Source organism: Denticeps clupeoides, chromosome 7 (genome assembly GCF_900700375.1).
Source record: "Denticeps clupeoides chromosome 7, fDenClu1.1, whole genome shotgun sequence".
NCBI classification, from domain to species: domain Eukaryota; kingdom Metazoa; phylum Chordata; class Actinopteri; order Clupeiformes; family Denticipitidae; genus Denticeps; species Denticeps clupeoides.
In genome coordinates, this window is record NC_041713.1 from 7,861,857 (window position 1) to 7,878,606 (window position 16,750).

A 16,750-nucleotide genomic window follows, 5' to 3' on the forward strand; every position below is an offset into this window, starting at 1 on the left:
AATGCTCCTGTGTGTCGTTATTAGGAAGGCTTTAAAAAAAAAAAAAAACCAAGGAGACACATAAAGATGTTCTTACCCCAAACATCTGCCTGAGATCTGGGTCTCGAAAGCGGAAAGGAATGTTGGAGACGTGGAGGCGCTTTGGGGTTCCTTTGGGCTCTGAGTGGTCACCCCCAGATGCTCCTGACCCTCCAGACCCACTCGCAGCGCCGCACTGAACCTCAGCCTGAGAGGAGCCTTCTGTCTGCTGGAGAGGGATGGAAATTTTAATCCTCCTTTCGCCATTTATTCATGTCAATGCTCTTGACTCTCCACTTGTTTGCATATGCTTTAGTCTAAGGGCAGGAAATTGCCATCCTCAAGAGCCTATACAACGCAGGATTTTCTCTGCAGCCCTTTTAATGCCTCAGAATTTTGCCTCATTAGTAATGGGTTCCCTTGAAAAAGCATGTTGGAAACTGTCATCTTCTTGCAAATGTACTAGAAGACTGTGTTTTTCTTGAATAAGAAAAAGTTTTTGCATGATGAAGATGGGCAAATGTACCAACAAAAAAGGGGTGGTAGTAGCATAGTGCATAACAAAAACCTGCCTATGAACTAGACAACCAATAAGTCACAGGTTCAAACCTCATTTACTACCATTGTGTCCCTTAGCAAGACGCTTAACCCTGAATGTCTCCAGGGTGACTGTAAACCGCTCTGGATAAGGGCGTCTGATAAGTGCTGTAAATGTAGTACAACGTTGGGAGGGGGGCACCATTAAAAGGGTGGTAGTAGCCTAGTGGGTAACACACTTGTCTATGAACCAGACGATCCAGGTTCAAATCCCACTTACTACCATTGTGTCCCTGAGCAAGACACTTAACCCTGAATGTCTCCAGGGGGGGACTGTCCCTGTAACTACTGAGTGTAAGTCGCTCTGGATAAGGGCGTCTGATAAATGCCATAAATGTAAATGTAAAATTAGCCTCCTTCATCATTTGGTCATGGCTATTAACATAAGAAGAAAAAGAAATAGACTTACTGGTGTGCTCACATTGTTGGGGGCAGTGGTCAGGCCATTTGACCCTGTAGCTGACTCTGTCTGGCCCTGTGGTCCAGGGTTATACAGGGCTCCCGAAAACTCCGCACCAAGCCCATTCTGAGGTGGTGGTGGAGGGGGAAAGTTGGAAAAGGCCACTAATCCCTCTTGGCCAGTGGCTGAGTCTGAGGCTCCCTGGAAATAAGAGAAACCATACGATGTGAATAAATGTTGGTTTAGCAGATTTGCAGACATCCCATTTCCCCCTTTGGTTCCGGGAGTCTCGTGGTCATTGACAACAGCTACAGGACGCTCGAAGCTGCAGGAGTGGATGTGGAGGTGCAACTGAACCTACACATCACATCACTTCCATGAATAAGTTGATTTATTTTTGTGTCCTAAGCCGCTCAATTTAAACTTTTAAAATTAAAAAGCCTCTCAAATCAGAAATACGGAATATTTAGAAGGGGTGGGAGCGGTCACGGGCTTTCACCGGTTTATTGTGCAGCTCCGGGTTAATTCATCATGCTGACAGCAGTGGAGGGAGAGAGGGTAAAAAAAAAAAAAAAAAAAAGTGCCTATTATATTTCACTCTCCCTCCTGCTTTTTGCCCTCCTTCCTCCATTCTCTCCGCAGCCCTGACAGCCAGTGGGTTTCAGTCTACCATGAAATATTCACAGCAACCACATCTATTATTGAGGGCTTGAAAATTTGATACACACATTGCTACACAACGATGCACACGCCACCCACGGTAGCAGCACATCACACAGGGCCAACCATTTGTATAGATCTCGGCTTTATTTAAACGGACAGTTGCACGCCGCGAGGGGGGTGGGGGGTGGGGAGGGGTTATGGATTTCAGCGCAGCGCGAGCGTTATGGAGGAGGAACGCAATTTGTCTGATGCCCATTTCTGCTTCGGCGCATTACAGGGATAAGCTGGAGTATGCACAATCAGGCCTGTGAGGTGCACTCGTACCTCGAAAGGACATTGGTCAAGAATGAAAAGGAGTCAAATCCTGAGATTTTACCTTACATTAAAAAAAAAAAAAAAGTCTGGCCTGCAGCTTGTTCTAATGCAGCCATACCACAGCATCTCCATTTTCTCACAGAACCCCTTCGAGGTAGAAGACGAGTCTTAAGTGCAAAACACAGACAGACAAAAAGCAGGGCAACCCTTAACAGCACACTTGGGAGGCTCTGGTGACGTCCCATGGAAAAATTAGCCCGTTATGTAATCATCAAACTCAGGGGCCTGTGACAGGCCAGCGCACACTTAGCAACACGCTCAAGGCAGCACGCTACGTTAACTACAGAGAAGACGGGGGGGAAAATGAGAGAGGGAGAGAGATGCAAAAAGGTGGCAAGCGTGTCACAGTTCAGCAAGTGACATGCTCCTAAAGGCGGCGTTCTCGGTGCGTCCACCGGGTCGAGTCGCCGTGGCGAAGCGTCTACGGCGGAAAGAGAGAGATATTTCTGCTGCACGGAAGAAAGCGAGAGAACAGAGCGGAGAAGTGGGATATTTTCGCTCCTATCGCTCCATCATGCCAACACACGAAGTTGAGGTGCTGTGGGTTAGAAGCCCGGGAGGCAGGAGAGGGCACGGTGCAGTTACTGTGTGGGAACACCATCATCTTATCTGAGAACTAGGCAATAAATACACAGTAAAAAAAAAAAAAATAATAAAAATGAATGATCGCTCTCTCTTTTAATAAAAGAACACCCGAGCAATGACCAGCGACCAGTGCATGATGTCTATCTCGTGATTTATTTACGCTCCTGCGGCCAAGTCGCACATTAAAAACACGCGCCGAGTGACAATCACGCTGGGTCGATGCACAAGACGAGGGTTGCGTTAAACCAACGCGACAGTAAAAAAAAAAAAAAAGAAAGAAAGCGGCGACATTTACCTGTGCGGGCGCGCGCGCGTCCATTTTCGCGCGTTAACTTTGTTTCAAGCAACGCAGCTCGGGGGGAAAAAAGCGTATAAAGCGCGCAGGGAGAAAGGAGGCGACGAAGGGAGGGCGTTACCTGAGACCCCATGCGTTTCTGCGTATAAAAACACAGAGAGAGAGGGGAGAGAACCGGGCCAGACGCTCCGCGCCCACCTTTATGGTTTATACGCGGCGTTACTTTCAAAAAACGGTCACGCGCACGTGCGCACGCACGCACGCACGCACGCACGCACGCACGCACGCACGGCCTCCGCGTTCACGCCCCTGCTGCAGACGGCGCCGTGGGTTCCCCTCCCTCGGCTTCATTTTCCGTGGGAGTGTCCCGTCTTCACCTTGACTGAATAAATGGTTCTAAAAATAATAATGGTGACCAATTACATGGAGCGCCAGAGTGTTCAAATGACATAAATACAACATAATGAAACAAATAACCACATGAATAAACAAGAGAGTTATATATAATGGAAATATAAAAACATGTGAAATAATTACACACGTTTTGATATACAGCTTCTTATTGTGAAATATATTGCGTTCTGCATGGGTGTGTGTGCTTACATTTTTTCGTGGTCATTGTTTTATTTCATTTCAGCAGTTTTTAATAAAGAAAATAATGTTTTTCAGTCAGCATTTTCAGCAGAATGACTTCGTCTGTCAATCAAGAGAGACAGGGCGTAGCTAGTTGTGTGATTGGCTGCTCCTTTGCTCAGACATAAGCAATAGCACACGAAGTGTCGATTTAAGTCTTCTGCTGCAGCGCCTTCTCCTCTGCAGAAAATCAGTTTCTGAGTTACTCAGAGAGGTTGATAATCGCTTAGAATGGTCATTCCCAACCTTGAGATCGCCAGTGGTCCTCACAATTTCATTTTAAATTTAGGAATTAAAAACTGTTGAAATGAAATAAAAACCCGTGTTTGATAAAAATAATGACCATCAAATAATATCACACAATAATAAGTACATTTATATAGCTGTATATCAAAATGTGTTCAGATAATTCACAATTTTATGTTGCTATTATCATTCTCTTATTTCTTAATGTTGTATTTAATTTTAAACACTTTGGAGTTCCATACGACTGCAAGACCACACCTCTTTAAACGTCGAAGGCCAACGAGACTCCTGATATTCCACTTAGCGCCACCCACTGTGGAAAGTTCCACACTAATTTGCAGTTTTGTGAAAGTGATGCAAAAGGAAAGGGAAGATAATCTGGTTTTAAGCGAATCAACAGTAGTACCGCAATAATCAGGCCACTGTGACTGCATCACGTCACCTCCGGAGCACCTCAGCAGGAGCTTCTGAAAATATCTAGCAGCCAGTCTGATGAACCTCTCCAGTTCGCGCCTGTAGATGTATTGTGGAGCCGCAGGTGAACAACTACCTTGGTTAATGCTGCATTGTAGGCCCCAGTATACGCAGTGCTTGCATATTTTTTATATTTCCCCAGGAAATACCATGCGTAGTTTCACTGTATGAAATAAACGTGCTCATGTTAAATTGCAGAATTATATGCCCCTATTAAAAATCCTAATAATGAGGAACTAATATCAACATTTGTTTAAAAAAGGAGCATCTTTTTAGGGTGGAAGTGAACCAGACGACCCAATTACTACCATTGTGTCCCTGACCAAGACACTTAACCTTGAGTGTCTCCAGCGGGACTGTCCCTGTAACTACTGATTGTAAGTCGCTCTGGATAAGGGCATCTGATAAATTCCATAAATGCAAGAACTGTAGTAAGCTTTGAAGGGGAAGAGAGAAAAAAATTACTCACACACACACACACACACACACACACACACACACACACAGGACCCCAGAAAGTGACTTCATGAATCCACCTGCAGCTGGAGGTACAAATGGTCTAGTTTCCATGAGGGACAGAGAGAATGAGCTCACGGCCTGTGCTGCAGTCACTCCCACCCTGGTAGGGAAACACATGGGTGGAGCTGCACAAATACTTTCAGGCCCTGCTATGTCTCTTCTCCATCACCACATTACGATCCCCCCCAAGCAGTTACATGCTCAAATAAACACACAAAAGGATGGGACACACACACACACACACTGAATCAAAAACCCTTTAGGCAAGACTCAACATTACCATTAACATGAGAATACAGCACCATCACCACTTATATACGGTTTTATTGTACATTTTTCAAATTTCTACTAGCGGTGTCATCTATTGCCTACAGTAGATTAGCTGAGACTGCAGTTACATTTGCAGCACATTTAAAAAGTGTTACTTTTAACGTTTCAAGCGTTGCAAATGCTGCAACACTCAACGAAACAGTGCATGTCCATCTTCATCCCCACTGGGTATAGAAGGATAAGGATGTCACTTTTAAAATCCATTCACACTCACAATCTCACCTCTCCCCACCCTGCCCCCAACACCATTTGCTCAGAGTGGGGTGTAAGGCGGTTGGGGGTGGAACATTTAGATAACAGCTGCTTCAGCCCTCAGGAGGGAAATTAAATAGGACAAAAAGGTTCAATTGCTTTGAAGAAAGCACTGTATAACAGATCAAATAATACAAATAATGTAAGACATTTCTTGAAGTTATTCTAACCTCCGTGACAGTGGGGGGAAAAGTAACTATAGACTGACCCAGAGTGCATAAGGGGATTTTTACCAATTGTGCCAAGTGGACTGGCTCGACAACTGTTACCGGGCACCTGTTCCTTTCATTCGCGGGCAAAGATGGGGAGGGGAGGGGTGGTTGCAACGACAGCTGACAAGACAAAAAGAGTTCCTGTAAATTACCCCAACGACCCCCAACCCAAACTACAGACCAAAACACGGCCAAATCAGAAACCAGAAAAGGTCGTTTAAAAAAAAAAAAAAAAAAAAAAAAAGTTGACTCAGGGACCTCCAGGGCCTTGGAAGAATTTGCAGGCTTCAGGACAAGTCAGGGCACAGCAGACTTACAGCAGCTGGTTAGCCAGAAGAACGCTGCTCATTAGAAACATACAGACATAACTCCTCAGTTGCATTTTTTAAAGGATTTGTTTTGGAGGTGTAAAAACCAATGCAAATAATTGCAAAAAAATGTAATAAAATAAAAAAAAAATAAGGGCACCCGGCTGCCCAGCTCATATGTGGGTCGAAAAAGCAGCACCCTTATTAAATCACCAGAGCTGCAGCGAACAAGCTGTACAAATACAATGTGCCAGAAGGCCCGAATCTCTATTTAACCACACATCAGATACGCAGCGTTTCGTGCTAAAATGCTTTCTGGGGAAAACGAACCAGGAAAATACGAAACTCACCGGCAAAAGGGAATGATAATGCAGTCCCAACATGACGTCCAAAAGGTGCAAATCTGTTCTCTTCCACTGAGGGAGAAACTCAAATACTCCCTATCATGCACTACTCCAGAAGGCACTGGTGTCCTTGGTCTTGTGTCACTCAGACATTTCTATTGCAGTCTCGACATGTGTCTCTTCCTGACAGTTGGACTCAGCACTTCTCACATCAAAAGAGCCACTCCCACTGCTTAGCATTTTTTGTCTCCTTTCCTTCAAAAAAAAAAAAAAAAAAAAAAAAAAAAAAAAAAAACTCATCCCACCTCCAGGCCTTCCAGCCCTCCCTCTACACCTCGGCCCATCCCTCAGTCATGCAGCAATCCATCTTTCCGCTCGTGCTCCACTCTTCCTCTCTTTGCGCGAGCAAATAAACGACTGGCTTCTCGCGATCCTGAGAGATGATGTTTGGCTGGCTTCATGCTGGATCGCAAACCCACCGCATTGCAGCTTTTTTTTTTTTTTCCTCTCCCCCCACTTTTCTTCTTTGATCATTTATTTATCGGATGGCAACATGTCAAGGCTCTGGCCTGGTCGTCTCTGCGCTGTAGCAGCACTGGAGCGAGGGAGAGAAAGGGTTATACCGCTTTTTTCCTTGCTCAGCTCCCAAATGTCTGCACTGCACATGGTGCATCAGCAGCACCAGGCCACGGCGTGCGGGTGGGTGGGTGGCTGGTAGGACTAAATTAAAGGCACAGCAATATGGGCAGCACAAAAAGATCAGGAAATAAATAAACAGGTAAACCCGCACAGACTACTGTCACTTACGTATCGTATGGAACACACAGGCGACCCAATCCAATTTAAACCCATACACCTAACATTACACCTTCAGCAGGTATTTATATACTGAGCCAATTAAAGCAAATTAAATTAATAAAAATCAATTCCAAGCAAATAACCAGCAAAACATTTTGAAAAGACTTTCAATCTGTAAACCTGAAATTTACATTTTTATAAAAAAAAAAAAAAAAAAAAAAAAAAAAAGCACATATGGCAACAATAGGGATGTATCATGTGTTGCCAAGTCACAGATTGCCATTCCCTCCACCCCGACTCATAACAGCCATCACATATCCCCATCAATAACAGCACATATGTTCATTTCTGCTCGGGGTGGGGGCGAAAAAAGGGAGCAGCGGATGCAGCAGACAGATAACAGGATGGAGATAAAAGGATAACGGGATGGGGGAAGAGAAAGAGTGAGGGATGACAGGATTAGGGTGTAAGTGAGGAGGATGAGAGGATGAATAGAGGATGATCTAAGGATTAACTACACAGAGCCAGAACGCGCTGACACACACACACAAATACACACACGTCTGTATTTACTGCACCGTCTCTCCTCGTGTCGAACACACACGCTAGCAACACAGCAACACATTAAACAAAAGGCACTTTCCATTAATCTCCTCATACGCACGGACCAACCCACTCACCCAGCCAGCCACGCCGATAAAACAGGGGTCAAACTCTAACTCTGTTATTTCAACAGTAATACTGATTAACACAGTGACTCCGCACTGACACGGCCACTTAAAATTGCACACCCACATGGGGCAAAACAGAGAATTACTCGAGTGTTATGTTGTGCGGCATCATCCAAAGCTCCTTTACAAAGTTGTAGTAATGTCCCGCTGCCGTAAAATTTACAGCATTTTTCTTACCCCACCCTCTGCTAATTCACGTAAATGTAAACGAGTGCAAGTAAGCCACCCAAAATTATAACGAAGAAAAAAAAAAAATGTTCTTTGTCACAGCAGGAGCCTGTGATGTGGCATGCTGTAACTTGGACGGGTTCAGCCCTGAAGGCCTGGGACCAATTCAACAACAGGGAAAGCTGTGCGGCTTTAAAGACCAATTCTTCACAAAGATAGCAGTGCAGTCGGAAATGGCCTTAAATATACCAACCTGTTCATAGTCAATAGACCAATTTCCTATTTTCTCCTAGATTGTCTTAATCTGACCAAACAATAAAATAGATCTCAAATAAACAATGATTTCAAATAATCAATTAAACATACATTTATGCCCAGACTGTAGCATTCTTGCATTCAGAAGGTGGTGGTGGTTGTTGTTATGGTAAAATTGGGAATGATGGGAAAACCAATTAATTAAATAAATATTGCGTGAGAGGGCGAAGCGTGTCGCAGCCCAACACCACCCTCCTGTGGTTTCATCGAAAATCTGCACACGGACCCTCTACCAGTGCATAAAACTGGGTGAGTGGGTGTTGCGGGGGGGCTTGTACATAGGAGTGACAGAGACTGGAAGTAGTGTGTGTTGAGTGGGCGTACGAGCGTGTTTGCCTTTAGTTGGCTGTGATCTCGAAGCGAATGTGTGTGTGTGTGTGTGTGTGTGTGTGTGTGTGTGTGTGTGTGTGTGTGTGTGTGTGTTCATTCCGCTGATAAGACTCGGTCGGAGGCTGAGCTCACTCTGCTTCATACCAAAGGCAGAGAAAGGCTGAGAAAGGGAGGGGGGAGGGGGCAGGATGGTTAGGATTTCAGTGTTGGGTGGGGGGTAGCCAGCAGCCGAGCCACCTAAGCATCTGAACTCTAATGGATTTTCTGGAGAAGCACACCATCGGTCAGCATTCGACGTGTCCCTTGCATCCTTGCGACGGAATACTCAGGAGGACAATGTCAACATTGCATTGGAGAAGCACATCCGGCAGCCTGCCTACATAGGGCAAGGGCAGGTTATTCTCGGGCCAAAAAAAATTAAATCTCTGTCAAAAATCCACTGAGATGTGCTTCATTTTTCTGACATCAAACAGGAAGAAAAAGCATGAGGTGTGACAAAGGAAACACAAAGCCTTCATAAAATGACATGTGATGTATTAACAGACTGTGAAAACGAAGGGATTAGAAAAGCTATTTGTGGCACTCTCAGACAACCCTGCAAAGAACCAGTCCTGAAAATTGAAGAGTCTTTCGGTGTTCTCAGTCTCTCACGCTCATTTCCTCTTCATCAATTTTATTTAAACCTAATTTATGAAATGGGAGTCTTATGATACTCAGTGGGATACAACCTTACGGTAAAGTACCCTTCTAAGACGGCAGTTCAATCAAGTACACTTTCTGATTCCAGGTTCTTACAGAAAGCAGAGCTATCAGAGTAAGGCAGGTAATGGGAGGGACTGGATATGTCCCTAAATATGTATGAATGTAGATGTACATTTTAAATCTAAACACTTAGGGCAAATGTGGAACGCACAATTGCTCTGTCCTTCAAAAGAAAGTAATCATATGGAATATTTTTAAAATGGTCCCAATATAGATCCCTGTGGCATGCCTTAACATAGCACAAGTAGAGATGTCCTGTAATCAGGTGCAGCAGTAAGTGGAGGCAGTTTGTCACGACCAGAATGATGGTCACTTAGTTGATTGTCTTGTTTTGGTTACACACCAAATGCACGACAGAAATACTATGCACCTCCATTCACTCAATGTTTTCAAACATGGGCTTGATTAACTAAAAAAAAAAAAAAAAAAAACCTACATTTTCATAGCAATAACATCTATCTGACATTATTTTAAATTATGCATAATTACATAACATCCTTTTTTAAATTAGCATAAGATATAAATTAATCTCCTTTCGGTCACAGAATCACCACTTAGAACATCTGTTCTGGTAAAAATGCCTTGAATGAAGCTTCACCGGTCAAGCCAACAAAGACACCCCCCCCTCCCCAGCCCAATCACTCTCACTGGCCGCCTGTGCCCCAGATTCAAGTGGCTTTAATTGCTCTCTAATTACTTTTAATTAGATTATTTCATTCTCTCGCAGACACAAAGTCGTTTCCTGTGCCAGGCTGCTCCGTTGGATTAAGGGGACTAGAGATAAAAGTGTAAACTGGTAGAAACACACAAGTCGCCTCAATTAGCACAGAAACACAGAAAAAAAAAAAAAAGATAGGGACAAAGAACACCATGCAGACCATCAGAGCAAAAGAAGCAGGGACGTCTGAAGCACCCACAGAGGTGAAGAGGTTAGCAGTTAATTGAATGCACAGATGTCCAGGAGAAGACGGACTTTACGGTTAGCTGCCTGCTACCCCAGGTGGGTTTCCTTTCTGAGGGGGGCTATATACGGATCTGCCTAGCATATGAATGTCAAGTCAGGTGACTCAAATCCACTTCTGTTCCCACAAATTGCCATGGTGTAAATAAATACTGCAGTAGCTGATGAGCTCTAGCTAGCACGCCAGACTGATGAACATTAAACATTTAAAATGTTGCAGCTAGCCGTCTAGAAACCACTTAAAGCCAAAGTAAGTAAATCACCCAGCTTTACCTAGCTTTGTACCTGCATATGCAGTTACTCTCTGAATATTTTAAGGATCAAAACTGGCAGAATGAAAAAGGCCACATTCTTACATTGCTAAAGCAATGTCTGGTGGCCCCAGTAACCGGCTGCCACATCAATGCAACAACACAGGCCTGTTCACGCTTTTAATTTGGTACAATAAAGTCCGTTTTCATCTCGATGTGTTTTTCCTACCAATTATGGAAACAGGCATGTCCCGACGGATAAACAGAGACGCACACACTGCGATCGTTAGAATAAATAATAAAAAAAACGGCCGCGTACCGACTACTGGCTGACCACATGACAATATTCTGTAAATGAGTTTAGTGTTTAATCAGGAGACGGGGGGGTGGTAAAGAGAGAGGGGCAGAGGGAGAATAAAGGACATTTTTATTTCAAACCAAGTTCACGGCAGAGCGAAACAGGAGGACTACGGGCTCGAATGCGGCAGAGTGGGCGCAACACTATATTTCAATCCTGCAGCCCAGTGCCATGACAGGAGAGGGAGATGATCCTCTCCCCTGCAGCGTCCAGCCTCTCCGGCCGCTCACAAACAGCCCTCTCTTTGTCTCCCTCTCCACACTTCCTGTTTCATCTGGAACCAATTTCCCTCTCATGCCTCATCCCCTGCAGGGACGCACTACTCCGAGCAAGGGGTAAGAAAAAAGGAAAGAAAAGAAACGAAGCACAAGGCAAGACGAAGAAGTCAAACTTCAGGTTCCACCAAAAGCCAGTCCGCGGATCCAATCTGTCAGATGGACGCTTGAGGCTGGGGACCAGGCTCGCTGTGAAAGAGACTGCATCTCCTGACACTCGCAGCATGAAGAACGCTCTCAAGGCCAAACAGAGCTCTGACAACACCAGTAACCACTCACACGGGACGATGCGTCAGACGCCTCGGAAACCCCCTCACCCCTAAAAAAAAAAATATATATTCTGGAGGTAAAATATACTACTGCTTGGACTGGGCGATAAACAGAGAAGTTAGGTCTGAGCACGGGAGACGGAGGGGGGTGGGGCAAGAGAAAGAATTCAGCAACATCTGGATTCAATCTGCTGGGAGATGAAGGAGTGGGGGATGGAGAAGAGGGAATAACAGAGCTGCGAGAGAGGGGAAAAAACGTTGAGCAGGGATGGGAAAGGAGAGAAAGACAAGAGACCAAAAAAAGTTACAGGCGAGTTTTTAAAAGAAAGGGTGAGGAAAGGGGGGGGACATTGACTCATAACGGAGGAACGCCATGTGTCTTAGATTCCCTTAAAGGGTGGGAAAATGGGGTTTCGAACTGTCTGCAAACACACACACACACGAACTCCAACTCAAACTCCATAAAAAACCATAAGCAGTCAAGCTGTTAGCCATATGGCCCCATGACGGTTTGGTGTATGTTACCAGATGGCCTACTGCTCTTAAAAACACCGTCACCACATCCAACACGGCTCACCATACAAAAGAAAGAAAGAGACGGCAGGCAGGAATGTTTAATGGCTGCAGCACAATAGGGTGTCAACTGTCACACCATCAGGGTCACTCACACACGTTACAGTTGCAGGAGGCCGGAGAGAACAGACGTTCAGTTTACAGAAAGTCTGAAAGGAGGAGAAGAAAAAAAAAAAAAAAACGGGTGTTGCTCAGTTCTTTCCCCTCTCCTTACTTTCTATTTTAAGTGAAAAGTGAGAGAGTGTTGAGGGAGGGAGCGTCGAGGGAGGGGTAAAGAGCCAGCCATCAACACGAAAGGAATTAGGTCAACATGAGAGGATCCAGTGGATCTCTTTGCCCGACAAGTTAGGCCTTATCGGGGCTCTTAGTTTCGCAACTAAAAAAAAAAACTATAGAAACCGAATGAGAATTGCTGGATAATTCGCTTTGGATAAAAGCGCCTGCCAAGTAAAGTAAAGGATCTCAAACCGTGCTACAGTTCTAAAAAATGTAAGATATGTTCTGGCCAGAACAGTATAAGCAGCTCATGAAGTGGATTTTTTATTACAAACATATACAACAGCAGGCAAACTGCAAGAAATTCTCCAAATAGGGGGGTACCGGCCTAGTGGGTAACACACTGGCCTATGAACCAGAAGACCCTCGTTCAAATCCCACTAACTACATTTACAGCACTTATCAGACGCCCTTATCCAAAGCGACTTACAATCAGTAGTTACAGGGACAGTCTCCCTGGAGCAACTTAGGGTTAAGTGTCTTGCTCAGGGACACAATGGTAGTCAGTGGGATTCGAACCCGGGTCTTCTGGTTCATAGGCAAGTGTGTTACCCGCTAGGCTACTACCCCGACACAATGGTAGTAAGACACTTCGCCCTGAGCTGCTCCAGCGGGACTGTCCCTCTAACTACTGATTGCAAGTCGCTCTCGATAAGGGCGTCTGGTAAACGTAAACATGCGGGAGATCCAGTTTATGGGGGGTGGGCAGGCTGACCGTGGGATTTTGGGGGTGGAGTTGTGTACATGAGGAGCGGCTGGGGTGTGGGACTGTCCGGTTGTAGACAAGAGAAAGGATGACAGTTTGAGGGCACTGAGGATGTCCGGGCAGGGGGTGTTTACACGGGAACATTTACATTTACAGCATTTACCAGACTCCCTTATCCAGAGCGACTTACAATGAGTAGTTACAGGGACAGTCCCCCTGTCTTGCTCAGGGACACAATGGTAGTAAGTGGGATTTGAACCTGGGTCTTCATAGGCGAGTGCGTTACCCACTAGGCTACTAACACCCTACAGTAGCCTAGTGGGTGCTATATATTTTCAATTCAATCCGCACTCATTGAGTAACCTTTATTTTCCCTTCTGCGCGAGAGCTTCAATCTTATCAAGAGGGTTAAAGGTCAAGGGTGACCATGCCGCTTTTGGCTCAAAGTTCAGTGCCAATCATTAAACAGAGTGAGGGGTGAATGGGGAGGGCTGCTCTGTCTGTTCCCTTTTCTTTTTAGTCTCTTGTCAGGCTGCAACAAAGTTTGTGAGCAAACACAACATCCACTTGGCATTCTTAATGTTACACTGCAGACATGGTTAAGACAAACACTGAGAAGGTCCCCCCTCTCTCTTTCTTCCTTCCTTCCTCCCTCTCTCGCCCGCCCCCCTCCATCCCGACTGCCCTTAAAGCGATCAGCCTGGTTAATTCCGCTTGGCCAAATGAGCTTTGATCTTGTTAAGGTGACAGAAAGCCTCTTTGCTGCCAATGATCGGTCAAATCGGCTCTCTGGGGGTGAAAGGAAATACAGTGGGCACAAAGTGTACGGCCCATCAGATAGGACCAGGCCGGTGCCTTTCAAGGAAGGGGTGTAAAAAAAAAAAAAAAAAAAAAAAAAAAAAAAAACCCAGAGCATAAACCAGTGCACAGTAGGCTACAGGGCCATTCACACAATATTTTAAAAACAAAGAAAACATTAATAACACGTTTAGTACATAAATTCACAACGTGAAATGCGAGGATAGTTATGGATTCAACAATTGCATGTAAAAAATAAATAAATAAATAAATAAAATAAGCCTGCAAATGAACCAATTGCAACATCTGTGGAGTGTTTCCACAGTAAGCCCCGAGCCCCCAATCGCTCTAAATTACGTTGCGCTGTGCTTATTAGGCTCATACACCAAGGCCTGGAGTCCAGGACGTGCGCGCGTGCCTTAATGTATGATAGTGGAGACCTTTCAAGAGGGACAGCCACAGCCCGAAGAACTGCATCTTCCCGTACCAAAAAAGGGGAGGCATGCGGAGAGAATGACAGGAACAGCAGAGGAGGAGTGAGTGACAGAGCGGCCTGTGTGTGGATGAGTGTGTGTGTGTGTGAGGAGGGGAGGGGTGCGTAGCCTCTCAGTCACATGGAAGGCAGAATCTACGGTGTTGAAGTCAATTAGTGAAAGGCGGGGGGGACGTGGCTCTGGGGGGAGACGGGGGTGGCCAGGGGACAATAGCAGCAGGCAGAGAACAAAAGGCCGTCCCTTTTACTGCCACCAAATGTCACGATCATTTGCCATCGCGCCATCAACTCTTTCACTTTAATCCCATTTACCTGCATTTGGACCATCGTTCTGCTCCCGACCACTTGCGCTGTTTTGTGATTTGTTGGTGCGTTTTGATTACGTCGCAGGCCACACTGCATTAAAATTGCACCGACAGCATTTCCCACACACCCTCCATCCGTCCTTCCCTCTGTCCTGGACCACCCCTCCTCCATCCGTCTGTCCCCCCCATCACACCTCCGGGCGAATTTCCAGACTGACCTCTTGTACCGCGGCGATCAATGGCGCTGATTGGCAGCGCTCTCGCCGACCCGGGCCTCCTCATCCGCACGTAACCTTTACCGTGACCCCTTCCCGGCATGCAAAGAGGACGTCGACGCGGACGAACCCCCCACGCGCTCGCACCGCCGGCCGCGTCCTTTGTGTCTCCCGCGACGACCCTCCCCCCTCCGGCACATCACCGGGGCCGGAGAGCCCCGCCAAGCCGCACACGTGCCGGCCCACGACGCGGCCATTTCACCGCCGGGACCCGCGGTTGCATCAGGAGCCGCGTGTAATTTCCCCGCGGCCACTGCAGCGGGACCCACGTCGCGTCACCATTGTTCCCCCACCGCGCAGGCCCGCGCCACGTTTCTCCCCCTTTTCCGTCCCGCAGCGTTCCTTACCTGTCCGACGTCGCCCGGCGTCCCGGCGCCGTCTATCCGCGGCCGCTTGCACTCGGCCCCGGCCAGCTCGCTCAGAGCCACCGCCGCCTGCGCGTCCGGCTCCGGGTCGCCCCGCTTCATCCCGCGGACCGCCGCGGCCCCTCCGGCCGGGCTGGCGTGGGGTCCTGCCGCGGCGTCAAGATCCCGCTCCCGGTCCATCATTCCCCGATTCACGGGCAGCATGATAGATGCGACGTCGGTCGACATTAACATGGATCAGTTCTCGCTCCGCACGCTGCCTGTTTAATTACAACTGGACAGATTTTTTTTTATCGGTTCTTCCTCTTCTTCTTCCCCCAGATGTAGGACGGGGGTCTGCTTCGTGTCTCGGCTTCCTCCTCACTGTACAGTGAACGAAATCAAACCGGGGTTCCCCTCCAACAATGGAGCCTTAAAAAGGAAAACGCGGAGAAAAAAAAAATCCCAAATATCGCCAAAGACTCGTTTTTTTTTTTTTTTTTTGGTTAATTAGGGGTACGAGCTCGGCGTCATTAACGCATTAAAAGGACCGTGCGTCGGGGGTGGGGGGGAGACTGCAGCGGCGCTAACTAAGGGCGCCTCGGCATAACGCGTTATAACGCCACTAGCTGTATTTACTCGGGCAGAGCCGGAGGAACGCCTCACGCCGGCCAGGCTGCTGGCGTCGTGTTAAACGCGGGGCTGCGGCGCCCGGAGTCGCGGGGCTTTATTAGCCGAAGGACGCGCCACGTCCCGTGCTGCGAGCCGCGGAGGATTCGTCCCAGACCGCGTCGCGTATTTCATTGAGAGGGGAGGGCGAGGGGGTGAAAAAGGCAGGAAAAAAAAGGAAGGAAGGAAGAAAAATAAAAAAAAACGGATCACGGGAGTCGCGAAGGCGGACGACCTCGAACCGGGGGGGCTAATTGGCTAAACGGCGGCTCGTCGTCCCGCTACCGCGCTAATGTTGTGGTACTGTACCTCCGCGCCCGAGGAGAAAAATGGCCAACAAAAAAACAAAAAAAAAAAACCACCACACGGACGCGAGAAGCGGCGTCTCCTTCGCCCGCGGAGGAAACGGAGCTCCTCCGATCCGGATTATTTAAAAAAAAAAAAAAAATGTTAATATAAAGCAGTCTTTTTTTCGGCCTCGGTCTCTCCTCCCTTATCGGTCCCTTTCTCTCCCGATCTGTCGGGGCGGCGTGTGTGTTGGCGAGGAAGGAGCACGATTTCCTCCCCTATCGTGTGTCTCCGATTCTCCTCCCTCCTTTCCCCCCTTCGCCCTCCTCCTCCTCCTCCTCCTTTCTTTTTTTTCCTCCTCCTCAGACGCAAATACACGTGTTTTCCTTTTTTTGCGAAATCGACCTAACTCGCAGGTAAAATGTTATTCATCGTATTTTACAAACTGGGTTACGACTCGGCTTTAGAAAAAACACAAAAAAAAACAACGTATTTCCATATAAATGTAGGGACGCGGATAATTAGGTTTAGAGGAGGAGGAGGGGATCACGGGT

General features: G+C 46.8%; 1 protein-coding gene across 8 annotated transcripts in view; it reads right to left on the reverse strand.

The window, feature by feature from the left end:
* Window positions 1–16,483, reverse strand: part of LOC114793508 (RNA binding protein fox-1 homolog 2-like) — a 31,529-nt gene extending 15,046 nt beyond the window's left edge. Inside the window, exons 1-3 of one of the 8 annotated variants that reach the window (XR_003750253.1) lie at window positions 15,243–16,483; window positions 1,025–1,216; window positions 77–247 (exon numbers count right to left, since the gene is read on the reverse strand). Coding sequence is in view for 7 of the 8 variants with exons in the window: in XM_028985348.1 (XP_028841181.1) it covers window positions 77–247; window positions 1,025–1,216; window positions 15,243–15,494 (615 nt within the window). In the remaining variant the exon portion in view is untranslated. Of the gene's footprint in view, window positions 1–76; window positions 248–1,024; window positions 1,217–6,257; window positions 6,493–14,627; window positions 14,747–15,242 lie in introns of those variants that run through there. The other 7 variants (XM_028985348.1, XM_028985342.1, XM_028985345.1 and 4 more) reach the window with 7 other exon arrangements.
* Window positions 16,484–16,750: the final 267 nt, after the last annotated feature.